Genomic DNA, 20,821 nt, shown 5'->3' on the forward strand with positions numbered 1-20,821 from the left:
TTATCACTGTATTCTCACATGGCAGAGAGAGGAGGGGAGAGATAGATCATCTCTCTTGTGTGTCTTCTTTTAAGGGTACTAATCCCTTTCATGAGGACTCCACCCTCATGACCCAATTACCTCCCAAACGCCCCACCGCCGAATATCATCATATTGGGAGTTAGGGCTTCAATATATGAATTTTGGGGGACACAAACAATGCATTTAGGTGAGGAAAGCATAAAGGGCTAATTGTGAAGTACCTAAATATGAAAAGAGGGAGTGGTGCTTACGGCCTTTGAACTTCACTAGTACTAGGAAAGCCCTAGTACTTACTCCCCCTACCCTGATTAATGTAGAGCAGTGTTGTCCAATAGAAATATGGTGTGGGTTCATATATAATTTAAAATTTTCTATTAGCCACATTTTTTAAAGATTTTTTTTTAAAACAACAAATGAGGGGCTTCTCTGGTGGCGCAGTGGTTAAGAATCCGCCTGCCAATGCAGGGGACATGGGTTCGAGCCCGGGTCCGGGAAGATCCCACATGCCGCGGAGCAACTAAGCCCATGTGCCACAACTGCTGAGCCTGTGCTCTAGAGCCCACGAGCCACAACTGCTGGGCCCATGTGCCGCAACTACTGAAACCCGTACACCCTAGAGCTCATGCTCCGGAACAAGAGAAGCTACCACAATGAGAAGCCTGTGCACTGCAACGAAGAGTAGCCCCCCGCTTGCCGCAACTAGAGAAGGCCTGCGTGCAGTAACGAAGACCCAACGCAGCCAAAAATAAATAAATAAATAAATAAATGTTTTTTAAAAGTATTAAAGATGAAATTAATGTTTATGTATATTTTATTTAATCCAGTATATCTAAAATATTTTATTATGTAATCAGTATAGAAAGTATTGACTATTTTATTTTTATTTAGTGTGCAATTGTGTATTTTGTACTTATAATACATCTCAATTTGGACTAGTCACATTTCAACTACTCAGTAGCCACATTTAGCTAGTGGCTACTGTATTAGACCATGAGAGCTCTAGAAGAACTAGTAAATAATTATGATAGTTAATTGTCAGCATATTGTCTAAACGATGTTCTTAAGTAAGGGTTTTATTTATTTATTTTTTGGCTGCGTTGGGTCTTCTTTGCTATGCACGGGCTTTCTCTAGTTGCGGCGAGTGGGAGCTACTCTTCCTTGCAGTGCGCAGGCTTCTCTTGTGGTGGAGCACGGGCTCTAGGGGCGCAGGCTTCAGTAGTTGCAGTGCTCGGGCTCTAGGGCATGCGGGCTCTAGAGCGCAGGCTCTGTAGTTGTGGCACACAGGCTTAGTTGCTCTGTGGCATGTGGGATCTTCCCAGACCAGGGATCGAACCTGTGTCCCCTGCATTGGCAGGCGGATTCCTAACTGTTGCACCACCAGGGAAGTTCCTTAAGTAAAGAGTAATTTAATCTTTACAACAATATAGTGAGAACAGGTTTTTTCAGCATGCTTTTGAGTACAGGTGACAGAAAATTGTAATTTACTGGAATTCCAGAGGTTAGTTGGGGCTTCAGGGTCGGTTTCATCCAGAGCTCTAGTTCCATTTCTTTGCTAACTTCTGTCAGCTGGCTTTATCCTCAGGCTAATAACAAGGTAGCTGCACATTTCTGAACCTCAGGTGCATATACAACAGTATACAGAGGAAGAACCAGCTGTCTCTTCCAGTGGCTTTCCTTTAAGAGCAAGAAAACTTAAAAGTTCCTTAACAAACCTTTAGTCATGTCACCTTCACTTGAATTGGATCAAGGACTTATTCTTGAGTCAAATCCTTTAGATGTCTAAAGTAGTTGTTACATTATTTCTTTCAGGAAGCATAGTTCAGATGCCCACAAGCATGGCCTTAGGTCCTAGATGCTGAGTTTGAGTCTCCCCCCTGCCAGTTACTGAGCTAAGAAAAGAAAGTTAGATCACTTTCTGATCTAGGAAAGCTTTTCCGTGTCTTTCCTCATCTGTAAATCATATAATGACCATTGTGGTTGTTTCTTCAGCAGCTATTCCACCCCTGCCGACCGTGTTTGGGGATTCATCCCAACTTCAGGGAAGGACACTGTTTGGTTTAAGTCAGTTTTTATCATTCCATTCCCTTGCTAGGGTTTAATTCAGAAACCTATGCCAAAGTTAGTCAGAACATGGCCTTCTGTTAACTGAGGAAAAGTATCACCTAGAAGGACTTCCAAAAATGTGTGACAGTGTAATGGAAAATGTGATAAGGACTGAAATGTGGAGGGATGAGGCTTTGATCAAGGTTTCATTGGACTGACTGGGGAAGGCTTCCTGAAGGAGACTTCCTGAACTATTCTACAGGAATTTGCCTCTCCAGATTTGTACTTCATTTGAGAAATTTTAATTCCTGCCAATTTGTTCTTTTTTTTTACTTTTACTATTCTTATTAAGAAATATTGGGGCTTCCCGGGCGGTTCAGTGGGAAAGAATCCACCTGCCAATGCAGGGGACACGGGTTCGATCCCTAGTCTGGGAAGATCCTACATCCTGTGGAACAACTAAGCCCATGCACCACAACTACTGAGCCCGCACGCCTAGAACCCGTGCTCTGCAACAGGAGAAGCCTGTGCATCATGACAAAGAGTAGCCCCCCCTCGCCACAACTAGAGAAAACCCGCACACAGTAACGAAGACCCAACGCAGCCAAAAATAAATAAAATTAAATCTTTAAAAAAAGAAAGGAAAAAAGAAGTATTGCAAGTATACTAAAAAGTTCAGAGAAGGATTGTTCTTTATTAATCATTTTTAAGGTGGAGGCAGAGCGACGAGCCAATGAGGAAGAAGAAAACAAAGCCAGTGAAGAATACATACAGAGATTACTGGCAGAGGAGGAAGAAGAGGAAAAGAGACAGGCAGAAAAAAGGCAAAGAGAGATGGAAGAACAACTGAAAAGTGATGAAGAATTGGCAAGAAAGCTAAGCCTTAATATTGTAAGTTTTAAGAAAGAACTTTGAAGTATTTACATTCCTATTGCTTTGACTATGTGATTTTGAACAATCTAAAAAGGAAGCATTCACCATAACTAGAAACTATATCTGACATATTTGCTCTACTTAAAGCAAAACTTTTTTGGCATACTGTTATATATTTGCTCTAATCCAAGTATGCTTTTAAAAACCATTTTTGTAAGTTGTTAGTAAATTCAGTTATGCAGGAAAGCTATTCAGTGGAAAATGAAAGCTCCATTTCCCCCCCCCACTTCTCCACTCCTATTCCTATTCCGTTACATCAGTCTCTTTCCCCAAAGGTTAGCACTATTAACAGCTTCTTATAACTTTTTTTTTTTTTTTTACCTGAAAAGGATGTGTGAATCACACTGTTTTTCTCCTGACCTTTTTCACTCGCTATTTCTTAGAGATTTTTCCTATTATATTACTACATATAGTGTATAATTCTTTTGTAAGAGTTGCAAAATATTCCTTTGTATGGATGCAGATCACTTTTTGAAAGTAAAGCACATTAAATTTTTTTTTAACTTCTTTTTTTTTCCCTGGCCACGCTCTGTGGCTTGCGGGATCTTAGCTCCCCAACCAGGGATCAAACCAGTGTCCCCTGCAGTGCAAGTGCAGTCTTAACTGTGCTTCCCTGGACCACCAGGGAAGTCCCTAAATTCTTAAATAACATATTAAACCTGGATTTTGTTATCTTGCCATAGTTAAATTACTGCCCAGGGGACAGTGAATTAAAGAAAGGATGATAAAACACATACTGTAAGACCAAAGGATACAGTGGGACCCAGTGATTTGAAAGAACCTGGCAGAATCACGTAGTTCTTTTAAAATACAGAATCTCTGGGGATGGGATTTAGGGAATACCACTCCCAGAGGCATCTAGGGAAGTCTGATGTACGTTCAGGTTTGAGAGCCTCTGAAAACAATTCCTCTGCTTTCAAACAACAAATATCTTAAAATATACTTACCAAAATGAAGTATATCCAGAATTGGATATTGTTGGAATTGGAATTGGTTGTGGTTTTTTTTCCCCATTTTTGAGAGGTCTGCCATTCATAATAATATACCCAAGTTTTAGATTATATGCCCTTTTTAAGAATGTATTTCCTTTTAAAATTTAAGTGGAGTAGCTTTGGAGCAGTACACAATTGAGAAATTAAATAAAAGACATAGACCATGGAACTTCCCTGGCAGTCCAGTGGTTAGGACTTGGCGCTTTCACTGCCATGGCCCTGGGTTCAATCCCCTGGTTGGGGACTAAGATCCTGTAAGCTGCACAGCATGGCCAAAAAAAAAAGACATAGATCAATAGAATAACAAATGGGATAGGAGAGAAAATATATCAGAGAGGAAAATCTGGGGTCAACTTTGTCTTTCAAGAGTTATTGTTTTAATTCTTCGTGTTTTCACATGGGATTATAAGAGCAGATCTGCTGATATTTTAAAATAATTTTCGGTTTACTTGTAAAAGTTTGGTGGTCCTAGGCCAAATGTCTACCACCACCAAGTATATTAATTTTTCCAATGGTGTAGTAAGAAACTTATGAGATTGCCATTAGACAGCAAGTAAATATTGATGATATTTATTGGTATGCCCTTAAATCCCCAAATTAAATTATTTTACATAAAACAAATTTTATTCCAGGTATCGCCACAGCTCTGAATTTTTCCCTACAGATTAAGGTAGTTATAAATATGAAATTATTCATTAGAAAAGTTAGCAGAAATTATCAGCTAATGAGATTAGTATCATCATGCTCTTTTGTGTTTATAATGTAGAGTAAAAATGCAATTTAGACCAACTTAGATAAACTTTATCTTGTTTATATTAATTTTTGCATGGTCAATATTATTCAAAGGATGTATAGAATTTAATAATTCCTGAAAAATTCTATTGTGGATTCTGAATTGATTAATAGCTTATTTTATTTTAAAATTGTTTTATGCTTTTTCTGCTGTTGAAGAACAATTTCTGTGAGGGAAGTATCTTGGCTTCGCCCTTGAATTCCGAAAAATCTGATCCAGTCACAACCAAGTCACAGAAGAAAAGTAAGAACAAACAAACAAACACTGGAGATATTCAGAAGTAAGTGAATATAGTTTACTGCTATATCAAAATTTGGCCCGTCAGCTCTGCATGAAAACCCTCCAGATGGTCTGAGGTTGATGTAAAGTGAAAATAAGAGAGATGCTCACATAGCATAGATTCCTGGCTAGCATGAAGAGGGATGTGAAGCCTTTTTTATCTTGATTGCTCAGGATTTCCATGTTATTCCCATTTCCTTTTTCTCTTGATTTAGATTCAAGTGAGAATCTAGTTCCATATAAGGTCATTCTCATTGAAGGAGTTTACAGTTTGGCATCTAGATCATTACCCCACCCTCTTTTTCCCAGTTTATATATTACATTTCTTCCCTACTGTACACAAAACATGAGTCAGGTAGTCAACAGTGGAGTGAATTTAGTTGCCCCAGAGTGCCCCTCTTAGCAGCAGGAAGAGTTGATGACTCTATGAGTATATAAGCTTTTCCATAGTAATTCGTAGTTGAAAAAGTTTATCAACTACAATCTAGACTTCAAAAACATGCAAGGGCTTTTGATTCAACTGGGTAAATATGTGCAGGTAATTTGCCTCCTTGTAAAATTCATAGAAATTTAGGATTTGAGATGGTGGAAACTTGGGACAGGGAGATGGAGATAGATGGGAAGAGGGCAGCATTAAATGAGGTGGTTGCTATTAAAAGAAGAAGTAGATATGCAACATCAATATTGTTAATGCCTGATATAATGCAAAGTAGAAGTCGAGAAAAACCATTAAAAGGAGAAAAGCAGGGATATTTCATATTGATATAATACTATTCTGCATAAAGGATATAGCTGTCATGAATCTTCATGAATCTAAATATATATTGTGAAATATATAAAGATAAAAATTTACTAGAAATATAAGAATAAACTGATGAATTTAAAAGCAGAAATTGAAGAAACTTGAGAAACTGGTGGATTAAAGGTATACAAAGTTAAAAACAGATAAGGTCTAGTCTCTGGAATATATAAAGAATTCTTAAAAATAAACAACAAACTAGATAGAAGTGATGGTTGCACAACTTTGTAAATGTACTAAATGTATGCTTTAAAATGGTTAATTTTATGTTATATGAATTTCACCTCAAATTTAAAATAATTAACAAAAAAAATTACTAAAGTGTTTTGAAAATTAAGAAAAACTACTAGGTAGCTCATTGGTTAAAGAATAAATCTTGATAGAAACATAGAACTGAAAACATTATACATCAGACCTCCTGGGATATGGCTGAAGTAGTATTTAGAAGGCTTTAAATGCCATATCAGAAAAAGAAGAAAGAATGAATATATATCTAAAATGACAAGTCCATAACAAAAAAGAAGCGGACTCACAGGCTGGTAACTAGTGGTTACCAGTGGGGTGAAGGAAGGGGGGAGGGGCAATATAGGAGTAGGGGATTAAGAGGTACAGGTATTAGGTATAAAGTAAGCTACAAGGATATATTGTACAACACAAGGAATATAACAAATATTTTACAATAAAGATAAACGGAATATAACCTTTAAAAATGTGAATCACTGTATTGTACACCTGTAATTTACATGATATTGTATATCAACTATACTTCAATTAAAAAAAAAAAAAACAGGACTTCCCTGGTGGCGCAGTGATTGAAAATCCGCCTGCCAATGCAGGGGACATGGGTTCGAGCCCTGGTCCGGGAGGATCCCACATGCTGCAGAGCAGCTAAGCCCATGCGCCACAACTACTGAGCCTGCACTCTAGAGCCCGTGCGCCACAACTACTGAGCACGTGTGCCACAACTACTGAAGCCCGCATGCCTAGAGACTGTGCTTCACAACAAGAGAAGCCACTGCAATGAGAAGCACACACACCGCAACAAAGAGTAGCCCCCGCTCGCCACAACTAGAGAAAGCCAACGTGCAGCAGCGAAGACCCAGTGCAGCCAAAAATAAATAAATAAAATAAATAAATTTATTTTTTAAAAAAGTCTATTGCAAACGTAAGAACAAAGATTCTGTAGTAGCATCAGAAAATAAAAAGTACTTAGAAATAAATTTATTGAAAAATCTAAAAGTCCTTATGGAGCATGTTATAAAATTTTACTATATTAAAGAAATACGTAGTAGTTGTAGGTTGGAAGATGTCTAATGTTACAAAATTGCTTAATGTCAGAGCTCTCCAAACTGATCTATAGGTTAAATGCATTTGAAATCAGAATTCCAACCTTTTTGTTGTTGTTGTTGTTGTTGTTGTTGTTTTTGTTTTGGGGGGGTGTTCTTTTTTGGGCTTGCCACGTGGCATATGGGATCTTAGTTCCCTGACCAGGGATCAAACCCACGCCCCCTGCAGTGGAAGCACAGTCTTAACCACTGGCCCGCCAGGGAAGTCCCACCAACGTTTTTTTTTTTTCTTGCATTCTGATTTTAAAATTTATATGGAAGAGAAAGGGCCTTCAGATACTCCTGATGAAAAATAAAATGTGTGGTGGAGGTATGGATGCTTCACATTTATAGTAAGTAAACATATGTGGTATTTGCACAGGGATGGATAGACAAAATGATGAGACAAAATAATAGATAGCTTAGAAACACACCACAGTTTGTAGAACCTTTATGCTAGCTTTTGTGTTTTTAAAATATGTTCACAAATCTTTGATATTTCTCCCTTCAAAAGACTGAGCCTAATTCCCCTCCCCTTGAATGTGGGCTGGACTTAAGTATACACATAGAATTACCAGAAGGGACATTGTACACTTCAGAGACTAAGTTCTAAAGTGACTTTTCTCTTTTGGATTATTTGCTCTGGGAAAGTTAGCTGTCATGTTGTGAGCAGCCCTATGGAAAGTCCCACATGGTAAGGAGCTGGGGCCTTCTGCCAACAACCAGTAAGGAAGTGAGACCTCCAGAATAGCCTTTGTGCATGAGCCTGGTTGGAAGGTGATCCTTTAGCCCCAGTCAGGCTACTGACCAGATGACTGACCAGCATCTTGACTGGACCCTCATGAAAATCCTGAGCCAGAACTACCCTGCTAAGCTGCTCTCGAATTCCTGACCCTCAGAAACTATGAGATAATGTTTGTTGGTTTAAGCCACTAAGTTTTGGGGTACTTTGGATAAGCAACACAGTAGTCACCATTGCTGGTCAGTGGAGAAAGGATGTACTTGTCAATAAATGCCTGTGGGACAGTGGATAATATGGGGGGAAAATTAGCTTGGACCTCGATTCATACTATGTATAAAAATTAAGATGAATTAAAGACCTATTAAAAAGACAAGGGGGGCTTCCCTGGTGGTGCAGTGGTTGAGAATCTGCCTGCCAATGCAGGGGACACGGGTTCGAGCCCTGGTCTGGGAAGATCCCATATGCTGCGGAGCAACTGGGCCCGTGAGCCACAACTACTGAGCCTGCGCATCTGGAGCCTGTGCTCCACAACAAGAGAGGCCACGATAGTGAGAGGCCCGCGCACCGCGATGAAGAGTGGCCCCCACTTGCCGCGGCTAGGGGAAGCCCTCGCGCAGAAACGAAGACCCAACACAGCCAAAAGTTAATAATAATAATAAATAAATAAATAAATAAAATTTATATTAAAAAAAAAAAAGACAAGGGAATTCCCTGGCGGTCCAGTGGTTAGGACTCGGCACTTTCACTGCTGAGTTCAATCCCTGGTCCGGGAACTAAGATCCAGCAAGCCGCGCAGCACGGCATACGTAAATAAATAAGTAAATATGTAAATATATACGTACATACATGAAATAAATCTTTAGGAAGGTAACAAAGAATATCTGTAGAGAGGGATGCTTTAAGGAGCAAAACAAATAGACTATAATAAGATTAAAAATGTCTTTATCAAAATACCTTCAGGGAATAAAAAGATAAGCTGCCCTCTAAAAGAAGATATTTCAACTTACTTACTGGAAAAAGTTTATTATTAAAGAATACCCACCTATTTGTGAGAAAAAGACAGCTACAGAAAAAGAAGCAAAAAATTTTGACATCACAGAACACGAAAGCTGAAGGCCAATACATATGTGAAAAGATTGAACTTTATTAGTAATCAAGGACATTTTAATTTAAATTACAGTGAGGCAGATATAGAGAACAGACTTGGGGTTGTCAAGGGGGAGTGTGAGTCAGGGAGGGAAGGATTGGGAGTTTGGGATTAGCAGATGCAAACTATTATATATAGAATGGGTAAACAACAAGGTCCTACTAGGAACACAGGGAACTACATTCAATATCCTGTGATAAACCGTAATGGAAAAGAGTATATATATATCTGTATAACTGAAATCACTTTGCTGTACAGCAGAAATTAACACATTAACACATTGTAAATCAACTATACTTCAATAGAATTTTTAAAAAATTACAGTGAGGTCATTTCACATATACAAATATTGAATCATTATGTTGTATACCTGATACTAATATAATGTCATATGTCAATTACACCTCAATAAAAACAACAATAAAATAACGATGAGGTAACATTTCATACTCACCCTATTGGAAAAATTAAACTTTCTGGCAATATTAGGTATCCTAGAGGATAAGGAGCACTTACACTCTAGGTGGGAGTGTAAAAGGTTGATGCTCTTTGACTGTAGTATAGACACTAAAACCCCAGAAGACATGTGCAGGAATGTTCCCAGCAGTACTATTAGTAACAGTAAAGAGCCAGAAGCACCCACATGTCCAACAATAGACCAGAATACTGTTACTTTCCAGCAATGAAAATGAATTCTGGCTAAGGAAAACATGCCTGATTCAGGAAGGTGCTGTGTGAAGTCAAGTTGTGGAAAGATACGTGTAGTATGATTCCATATACGTAAAGTTCAGAAATCATGCAGTACTAAGCAATAAAGTGTTTAGGGGTACTAGTGTGTGGTAAGACTATTTTTAAAAGCAAGACATAAGACTAACACATTATAAAACAACTACACCCCAATAAAAGTAAAGTAAAATAGACCAAGGGAAAAATAAATAAATAAAAGCAAGAGATAAGAGCATCTCAGGATAGTTGTAGCCTGTCAGCTGGGGCACAAAGAGAAGCCCCCATAAAGAATTTTAAAATCAGTGATTTTTTTTCCCCTTAAACTGAGTGATAAGTATAAGGGTTTTTACAATAAGATTTTAAAACTTCTTTAAAAGTATATATATATTAATCTTAAATGTAACTTCTGGAGAATTTACATATGTATAAACCACACTCCAGATTAAGATACAGACTGTTTCCAAAAGGTTCACTCGTATCCTTTCCCAGTCAGTATCTCCCTCCCTGTAACTGTGATGTATTAGTCATCAATTTTATACATATTAGTGTATACATGTCAATCCCAATCGCCCAATTCATCACACCACCACCACCACCACCACCCCTTACATAGATTTTGTAACTATTTTCTTGTAAACTATTTGTTTTTATGAGGTAGGCCTATGTATATAGTTTTTTATAAAGATCTATAAGACATAAGTGAAAAAAGGAAATCACAGAAGAATGATTGCTTTAAAATGTGCAGTATATAGAAATAATTTTTAAAAACTTGGTTACATATGAGGAAGCAAATAGGAATGGAAAGGGATGATGACACATATTTGCTACATGTATTCATGTATTACTTGGTTATTATAAATAAACAATATCCCAGAGAGTTCACAAATCTTCGCCAATTATGTTAGATGGGTATCTGATCGCACCTTGTTTTGTTTTCTGCTTATGGATTTCTGAACAGCTATTAAGCTGTAATAATTCTATGTTGGTTTTAATATACTTGGTTACTAATATCTAACATTGGCAGAAGGAATTCTTCAGCTTTGGGAAACAAAATTAAAATGAGACTAAACCTGGACTCCTGTTTTATCAACTGAGAGGTAGTTCTTGTTCTCATAAGTTTTCAGAGTAAATATTTAGGTTGATGCAACTAAATATGCGGTTTAGATACTATTTTATCTATAAGGGATATTTATTCTTTATATGAGATCTTTGTCTAGATTTTATTTTAATGTGATATATGCTACACGTTCGTGCTTTGGACACCATGGAACTTACGATTTTACATATTTGCAATCAGACATTTTTCCATTTTTTTCTTTAATTATAAAAGCTAGCCGCTCTTAGAAAATCACCCAAAGTTACCACCACTTGAAGACAGCCAACATTTGTGCCATTTTTGAGCATAGTTGTGTATGTGTTTGGATTTTTTTTACAAAATCCAAAAAAACATATTTAAAAAATATACCTAACCTCTTATAACCTGTCCTTTTATTCCCATTTCTTTTATGTTTTCCATTATATTACAGACTTAATATTTTCAGTGGCAAACAGCCTATTAAAGATGCTTAGATATTTAGAGATGTGCTCTTATGCTGATACATTGATAAATCTTTTATATCTCTAAGTAGATAGTTGATATAAAATATGTATATAATAAAATCTCTATACCAAAATGGTAAAGAATCTAATCATAGACCATTTTTCAAATAGAGGTACAAAATGTAGAATTTCTGGCATTAAAAAGAAACTAACATATTCCTTCTCCTGACTTAAAATGTCATTTCCATTACTTTTGGGAAGGCTGTACAGTCTTACGTTGTTTTGATGCTAGTACCTACCTGTTTAAATTCTTTTGAGAATTAAGGAATAATTTAGATTTGACTTTTACTTCCTTTTCTGCTATTTTTCACTAAAATATATCAATACTCAGACTTCTAAGTTTTGCTCCAGAAATAGAACAAAATACCTGAGACAGGGAGGTGAAATACACTCTTTCTGATAAATCAGCCAAGCAGCAAGCCAGACAGCCTTCAGCATAAATAGCTAATCTGGCTTTATTATATTGGATACATGCCACTTGTGTTTCAAAGCATTCAAATTTTGGCAAACTTTTTTTCTTTTTTAAGGTATTTGTCACCTAAATCTCAACTTGGGTCAGCATCACAGTCTGAAGTTGTACAAGAAGATAGGAAAGACTCTATGTCCAAGGTATGTGGATGCTAAAGATGTTCTTGGCTTGGCAGGTTTATTAATGCTATAGATTGTTAATACTTGCAGTTTCCTAAATTTTTTTTTTTAATAATATTGGCCAAGGGAGGGATTATTTAAATTGAATTATCTATCTATGAGATGAAAGTATGCTCCTCTCCATAAGCCTTCTTTTTTTTTTTTAATTTATTTTATTGATTTATGGCTGTGTTGGGTCTTCGTTTCTGTGCGAGGGCTTTGTCTAGTTGTGGCAAGCGGGGGCCACTCTTCATCGCGGTGCGCGGGTCTCTCACTATCGCGGCCTCTCTTGTTGCGGAGCACAGGCTCCAGACGCGCAGGCTCAGTAATTGTGGCTCACGGGCCTAGTTGCTCCGCGGCATGTGGGATCTTCCCAGACCAGGGCTCGAACCCGTGTCCCCTGCATTGGCAGGCAGATTCTCAACCACTGCGCCACCAGGGAAGCCCCTCCTAACTTTTTTTAAAGTCACTATGGTAAATGGAACAACCTTTCTTAGTCACCTTAGGCTCACTTAGGCTAGGAGTCAGCAGACCTTTTCTCTTAAGAGCCAGATAGTAAATATTTTAGGCTTTGTGGCCCAAATGGTCTCAGTCACAACTGTTCAGTGATGCTGTTGTCATTTGAAAGCATCCATAACAATATGTAAACAAATGAGCTTGTCTTTGTTCCAGTAAAACTGTACAAAAATAAGCACCAGGCTGACTTTGGTCCATGGGCCATAGTTTGTAGATCCCTGACTGAGATCATCGGACTCACAAAACTAAACAGGCTACCCCTGGTGCCAGCTTCACTTAAAGGATTACACAATGGTGAACAAAGCGTGCTAGTAGGGTAGCATCAGACATCAGGCATATCTGTTCAGCAAGAGTCCTCACTGCAGAGCTCCTAAGTGATGGCCTGGAAGCGAGACCATGCAGAGGAGTGTAGTAACCACCAGACTTAGAAGTCCCATGCCCCATAAGAGTAAATTATTTACTGTAACAACTCATGGGTGTGGCTTCCAGGGGTCCTGGGAAGGAACACAGCCAATCAAAGAGTTGTAAGTCACTTACAGAAGCCCTGAGCTTTGGCTTCCTGCAAGGTATTTATAGATCACTCCTAGTTCTCCTAGTACAGATGCAGTTCACCAGTAAGAGTCATTTTTACCATAAGCTATGTGGCCAAGTAACACAGGTGACATTTCACCTCTATCAGGCTTCCAGGAAAATAGAACTAGGAAAAGCCAGCTGACACCAAGGTCAGTTTCCTACATGGAAGTTTTATTAACCCTTTACTCACAGGTTCCTAAACTTTTTTCAGTTTAGCTAGGTGGTTTTATAGCACCTAACATTTAATGGACATTTATGTGCCAAATAATGTATTTATTTTCTTTAATCTTCATCACAACCACCAACTCTGTAAGGTACCCTTCTTGTGCCCAATTATAGTTGAGAAAACTGAGGCATGCAGAGGCAAGAGAATTGCTCAGAGTCCCTTAGGTAGAAGTAATAGAGGGAGAATTCAAGTCCAGATGGTCTGGCTCATGCTGGAACTAAGGATTGATGGGAGAGGCATTGTAGGCTGGGATTTTTTTTTCCTATCCTGGCATTAATATTCACAGCAAAACTAGGTAAGCAACCTAGAATTTGTCCAATCCAAACTACATTGTTTCATAAAAAATGTTATGAGGAATGATAAATGCAAAGCAAAGTAGGTAAAAGAACAGATTTAAGATCGCAAACAAGGAGTAATTTTTGTTTTGAAGCAAGTTCTCATTGAAGCCTTTCTTCTTTTTTATTTATTTATTTAATTTATTTATTTGTTTGTTTGGTTGGTTGCACTAGGTCTTAGTTGCAGCATGCCTTAGTTGCGGCTCGCTGGCTCCTTAGTTGCAGCATGCATGTGGGATCTAGTTCCCTGACCAGGAATCGAACCTGGGCCTCCTGCATTGGGAGCGTGGAGTCTTAACCACTGCGCCACCAGGGAAGTCCCGAAACCTTTCTTCTTAAGGCTTTCCCATGGTCAAAACTAATCCTAGGTCTTAACTTACCCAAGACCTGTAAGTGAGAAGAATTATACTGGCTAAAGCAAGGGTTCTTAACCTAAGGTCTATGGGTAGAATCCACAGAGTACACATGAACATGGTGTAAGGAAAAGTTTATCTTTACTTCCACCTGACCTCTCATTTTAGCGTTTCCTTTAGTTATGAATGTAGGCAGCAAACCAGTAAACCATAATACTGTTAACAGTACCTGTGACTTTGTCACCAATAGATAACACAGGTTTTTAATCACGTTACATTTGTTGCAGATCTCTTGAAATATCATTTATACTCATCCCTCCTTCAGTGTTACCAATTATTAGACTTGCCACTAGATCTTATTACTTAATGTATTAATAGATATGCATTATTACATCATAAATTGTAAGATTTTAATAATTGTGTTGCAATATAAATTGTTCCCTATGTATGTATGTATGTGTGTGTGTGTGTATGTATTTATTTTTGGATGCGTTGGGTCTTTGTTGCTGCGCGCGGGCTTTCGCTAGTTGCAACCAGTGAGGGCTTGTCTCTGTTGCGGTATGTGAGCTTCTCACTGCAGTGGCTTCTCTTGTTGCAGAGCATGGACTCTAGGCGCGTGGGCTTTAGTAGTTGTGGGGCACGGGCTTAGTTGTTTCGCGGCATGTGGGATCTTCCCAGATCAGGGCTCGAACCCATGTCCCCTGCATTGGCAGGCGGATTCTTAACCACTGAGCCACCAGGGAAGTCCCCCTGTGTATTTATTTTTATGTTTAAAAATATTCTCAAAGAGGTCCGTAAGCTTCACAAAAATGCCAAAAGGAGAAGGGTTTGTGACACAAAAAGGGATTAAAAATCCCTGGGCTAGAGGAAGTTTGTAAGATGAGAAGTCAAGTCATGGTGCCAGCTTCTGGCCATATATAGAACTAGTTTGTGGATTTTAAACTGTAGGTTTTCATGGGAGTGAAAATGAAGAAATACCTTAATCTAAATTGGCACACAGAATAAAAATACTATTAAGAATTAATATATCTTATTAGTAGTAATAATAATTACTTTATAGTGACAACTCAGCTTTGGTATCAGAGTAATTAATTAGACTTATGTATTACGACTTGATGTTTTCCCCTGGTTCACTCAATGTTTTTCTGTTTTCTACAGGAAACTGACAGCAGTGATGTGAAGAGCCCTACATGGCAAGACACAGAAATTGAGGAAGATATGCCAACACTTTCTCCTCAGATATGCCTTGAAGTTCAAGAACAAGGTGCACAATCTTCAGTGGAGTCACCTATGCCTCAGTTATGTGCCAGTGGTAGAGAATGGTGCCTTGAAGGAAAAGTCAAAACAAGACCAAGCAATCATGAAAAAGGGTTATGTGTCATAAATCATGAGGGACCTGAAGCCAGAGTTCCCTACTCTGGAGAAGCTGCAGTTAAGCCTTGTGGCAAAGCAGAGAGTCGGTGCACTGTATCAGATATGACACAGATAATTAGAAATAACACAGTTGAGACAGAAAATGAAGAGTCTCACCTACTGATCAGTAAAGATATCTCCAAAAGAAAAAACCAGGAACCTTTGTCTGAAGCAGTCAGGGATCCATGCTTTTCTGCAAAAAGAAGAAAAATGTTCCCCAAAGCTTCCTCAGACCAAGAAGAAACAGAAATCAACGTTACCCAAAAACTGATAGATCTTGAATGTCTACTTTTTGAGAGACGTAAACAAGAAGAACAGGACAGGTTATTAGCATTACAGCTTCAGAAAGAGGTGGATCAAGAACAAATGAGGCCAAACCGGCAAAAAGGATCCCCAGATGGATATCAGTTACGTGCTACGTCCTCACCTCCAGACAAATTACTAAATGGACAAAGGAAGAATTCCAAAGATAGAAACCTCAAAAGACAAACTGATCTAGAGCATCCAAAACCTAGGAGAGGCTCAAAAAATGAAAATTGGCAACCTTCTTTTAAGATCCAGTTGAAACATTCAGTTAATGGAAGAAAGATAACAAACTCTACTAGAGATAATTGTAATGTACCTAAAACTCCTCATTCCCTACAGCCTAGTAAGTCACAGAAAAGTATTTTTCAGATGTTTCAGAGATACACAAAGTAGTGCTTGGGTAAGGGGAGTGTTGTATAATCTAGTGAAGTTCTCTATCATAGATTCTTTATAAATTTTTCATTAATTCTGCTCCGTGGGCATACTCACTGTCCTTAATTAAAGGACGGCGTGATATCAGGGGAGGAATATACAAATGTGTTTCTGCCAAACTTGGTTGTAAGCAAGAGTCCCACTCCTTTCCTTTTTTAATAACTGATGTACTAAGTTTAAGTTGACAGTCCTTATGGATATAAAAATGCCTTGGCCAACTCCCAAGAAATCTTCATTTCCATGCATTTCCCCCCATATGCATGTTTTGTGGCCTTCACGCACCTTTTTGTACTGACTAGTAATCAAAGCAACATTATAATATACCAAGTAGCTAAGGAATCCAGGCAAGGTTTAGAATCTAAGTTTTCTTGCAACTTTCCCATATATTTGCAGAGCACTTGAAGTACATCTTCCATAACACCAAAGTAATCTAATTTCCATGTCCACTTCAATTACTTTAAGTATTACAGCATTTTTTTTTTTTACTTAAAATGGGTTAGGATCAACGTGAAAGCAGAAAAATCAGAGTTTTCTGGAAAATTAGGACTTAGTTGACAGAAAGGAAACTAGACTCTTGATGCAAAAGTAGCTAAGCTTGGGATGAGGCTGAGTGGGGTAGATTGACAATTTGGAGGCCTTGAAACTGAGTGGATGATCAGACAACTGGGTCCAGGCTGGAGTAGCAGGTGTAGTTTGGCAAAGTATTCTTCCTTGTGCTTTCTTTGCTAGATGGCACAGAAAACATTTGGGTTTTAACAGCTTTTCATACCATACTATCTAATCTGCTATTCCAAAAAAAAGGGGGAATTTACTGTAGAAGAGTTATGTCGCAGTATCCTATGTTGTAGAACCTGACTAATCATGTGTTTATTTCCTTATGTTAACCTTTGTATTGATACTGACTTTTATTTGTGTTTATGGACAAAAATAGAAAGTATGATATTTGGGTTTTGCCCTGTCTTACCCCCGAAAGTTAAATCAGAAGGCTGCGATTTCATTTTGTGAAATTTAACTTAGAGACTATTAATCTTTTGTTTCATTAATATGAACAACTTTGAGCAAACAACCGTTTTAACAGCGTTGCTGCTGATATCTAGTTAGCCATCCTTTTAAGGTAATAATGCAATAAAATGTCCTAGAGCTAATAATTCTAGCTTAAATTTGTCAATGTTTTTATACATAATTAAGATTTTTTTCCTCCAAATTTTGTAACTGAAATTCTGTAATCTTTGCATACTTGATGGTGTGTACTTCAATATTGATTGGGTAATTATGGGTAGAATTCTGATGCTAATTTAAAATTTAGTTTGCCCTTTCTCAAAAGTGATTGTCCCCTGAGTAATGATTGTGCTGAAATGAAGTGTAGTTAGAAACTAACCAAATTTGTCTAAAATAGACTAAAATATGTATATCTTTTCATCAAACCAATATTTTTTAAGACCAATTTTGCTTTACATTTTAGTGACTCTTCAAATTAAAAGTTATATAATTAAATCTTCCTGGAATAGTCCATGACCAAAAAGGGGGGAAAATAGTGTAATGTATTTAGGATTTACATATATAACCACTTATTTGTCTGTGAAGAAGTCTTCCTGACTAAAGTTGGTTTTAAGATAAATTTTAATTTCTCAATTAGTCTTTCTGATACTACCATGTATGCATTTTTGTGAGAAACTAGTAAATGTTTTGTGTCAGTCATTAGAATTTATTGATACTTTCTTCCCATTTTTATGGAAGGGATATGAGAGTGTTTAATTTCTCAGGGAGTGCTAAAACTATGCAGAGGTTGAGAATCTGAAAATTAAAATAATTATTAAAAATTGAAATGGACTATGTGTTTTTCACAGTTAAAAATAAAAATTAACACATGAAAATAAAAAGTTCTGCATAACAAAAACTACCATAAAGGAAAATTGGAAGACATGGCAAACTTGAGAAGAAATAGATACAACTCATCACAAAGAACTAATTTCCTTTATATAAAGTGTCTGCCAATACGTTTAGAAAAAGACTAACAACCCAAAAGGAAAATTAGAAAAGTTTATGTTCCCAAGAAACATAGTTCCCAGGAAAGGAAATATAAGTGGCTCTAATGTGTGAAAAGATGCATAGTATCACTTATACTAATACATTTTTCCACCCTTCAGATTAGTAAAGGTGTTTTGTATTTTGGTTTTTTTTTTCCCCCAGTCTTGGCAAGCATGTAGGTAAATAGGCACTCTTATATGTTGCTTAGTATGAATAGAAACTTTTAAAGCCCTAGAGAGGTAACCTTGGCAATCTACCTTTAGGAATTTGTTAAAGCTGTTTTCACATATATGTAGAATGGCATGCATAAAACATTTTTGTTTGGCATTGTTTGTAATAACCAGCTTAGAAACAACCTTAATCATATCAAGAAACACTAAATAAATGATGGTAAAATAGAATACTATACAGCAATTAAGCAAAAAACCCATTTTACTGATATGAAAAGAACTATAAGATATAGAGTTAAACAAAAAATACAAGATGTAGAGTAGTGTACATACTGTACAACCATTTATCCAAAGAAGAGAAATATATATTTAAGAGAGAGATAAACAGTGTTGCCAGCAGGGAGAGAAACTGGGTGGCTGGGAGACAGGAGTGGAAGAATGACTTTTCTCTATATGTTCTTTTATACTTTAAAAATTTTCAATCATATTGAATATATCGTCTCAAAATTTAAATGTTCTTAAAATATTACAAGATTAAGGATACTTAGGCATCTCAACCTATACCACTCTAGACAGTCCTTTTTTGCCTTTAAATTCTAAGAATCATAATTTAGGAAGGTTTTTCAGTGCAAAAAAAAAATAGTGCGAATTTTTGGAAATAGTGTTGTGAATGAATTTGAATATATTTAGCTTTATTATACTATTTTTCAATTATTTGAAAGCAAAGCTTTTGCTTTTCAGGTAGCAATGCTGCAGACCTGCAGTCCTGCTGAGAACAATGAGAAAAGCCAGATAGAAATGTAAAATTTTTACATTTAAAAATTAAAATGCTTAAAAGCATCAGAAAGCTACTTGAAACAATGAGGACTAACTTAGGGGCTAAGATTCTAGAGAGGGGAGATTTGAGAGGTGAACTGATGTTTGCAACCACTTTTTTGCTTGTAGCATGTGCCTATTCTGAATGCAGGACGAGAATCAGGGCTGCTGCTGGTGAACAGAGAAACCGGCAGAGCTCTTGGCCATCTCATGAAGCTGGAGTGACAGTATTGGAGACTTGAGGGTCATCAAACACAAGGTTGGTTTTCCCATCAAGATAACTGCAGTTTTGAAACTGTTCAGAGCAGATGCTAAAAGGCTGAAAACCTGAAAAGCAGAGAGGAGTTGTCATCAGTCTCACACTGCTGATGAAACAAGAACAGAGTTCAGGACCTACCGGGGAAGGAAGCCTGTTGAACACACCAGGGCCTCAATTGAAAGCCCTAGCACAGAAGTCTGCAAACTGCATCCCAGGGGCCAAATCTGCATGCCGCCAATATTTGTAGGGCCTGTGAGCTAAGAATGGTTTTAAATGGCTCTTCGATTCCTTAGTTCACATATAAGGAATTGAACGATGGGACTAGTAATTTGTGCCTGAGTTTTGGACCACCAAAACAAGGGCATGTAGTGCAGGAGGGAAGAAAGAATAATTTTCTTCTTAACTTGGTCTCTATCGGTTAATCTCACTTTCTTAATCTGTAAATGGGAATCAATGTAACCAAGAGTTGCTATCAAGAGTTAAGGGTAGTGGGACTTCCCTGGTGGTCCAGTGGTTAAGAATCTGCCTTCCAATGCAGGGCACACGGGTTCGATCCCTGGTCGGGGAACTATCCCACATGCTGCGGGGCAAGTAAGCCCGTGTGCCTCAATGAAAGATCCCGCACACCGCAAGAAAGATCCTGTGTGCCGCAAGTAAGACCCGACACAGCCTAATTAATTAATTAATTAATTAATTAAAAAACAAAAGAGTCAAGGGAAGTAATAGAGCACCTGGCACAGGCCTTGACTCAAAAAAGAACCTTAATAAGTGATTTGGGAGAGTTTCACTTTATCCAGTGACTTTGTGTACCGTAAGTACCCACGTGTGGCATCCAGTAAATTGCAAGTTACCTTTTGTCTACTCATGAAGACTACTCACCTCTCCCCTACCAGATGTATCTACAGCTCCGTGTCACAAGAGACCCCTGCCCATAAGTTCCCCTGTGTCACAGTTCCCAGACTGCAAGAGACTTCAGCCTCAGAAGAAACCATTTCTCAGAAATATTTTGTGGCTTCCTCAAATTCCTATACAAGTTCTACACATTTGGTATGCATAAAGTTTTGTCAGTCACTACAAACTTTGAAATGGGGAGTTGAGCCACTACTGTATGTTTACCCATATCTTAATTCCTGTGTAAAGATCTTAATAAACAATCATGACTTCAAATTTTGAGTCTGTTTTGTTCTCCCCAATATATATTGCCTTGTTTTGGCAGGACTTGGAGCAACATGGACCCTGAGTTCAACTGAGGGGACAGTTCTCTTACTTTACATTTCACTTTACATTTCTCTTCCACTTGGCTTTTGTGGTCCCAGGCTGCTGCAGTTAGGCTCTATCCATGAAACTAGTTCAATCCAGAAGGTTTTC

At 37.7% G+C, this 20,821-nt stretch overlaps 1 protein-coding gene across 3 annotated transcripts in view; it reads left to right on the top strand.

Annotated features, from left to right (window-relative positions):
• The window catches only part of RNF168 (ring finger protein 168), a 46,277-nt gene extending 25,660 nt beyond the window's left edge, over positions 1 to 20,617 (top strand). For 2 of the 3 annotated variants that reach the window (XM_036851173.1, XM_036851174.1), the window contains exons 4-8: positions 2,776 to 2,955; positions 4,941 to 5,062; positions 11,927 to 12,008; positions 15,188 to 16,091; positions 19,324 to 20,599. In XM_036851173.1, coding sequence (XP_036707068.1) covers positions 2,776 to 2,955; positions 4,941 to 5,062; positions 11,927 to 12,008; positions 15,188 to 16,091; positions 19,324 to 19,436 — 1,401 coding nt within the window. In that variant the 3' untranslated portion in view covers positions 19,437 to 20,599. Of the gene's footprint in view, positions 1 to 2,775; positions 2,956 to 4,940; positions 5,063 to 11,926; positions 12,009 to 15,187 lie in introns of all 3 variants that reach the window. The other variant, XM_036851175.1, reaches the window with a different exon arrangement.
• The last annotated feature ends 204 nt before the right edge of the window (positions 20,618 to 20,821 follow it).

This window comes from Balaenoptera musculus, chromosome 4 (genome assembly GCF_009873245.2).
Source record: "Balaenoptera musculus isolate JJ_BM4_2016_0621 chromosome 4, mBalMus1.pri.v3, whole genome shotgun sequence".
Taxonomy (NCBI): domain Eukaryota; kingdom Metazoa; phylum Chordata; class Mammalia; order Artiodactyla; family Balaenopteridae; genus Balaenoptera; species Balaenoptera musculus.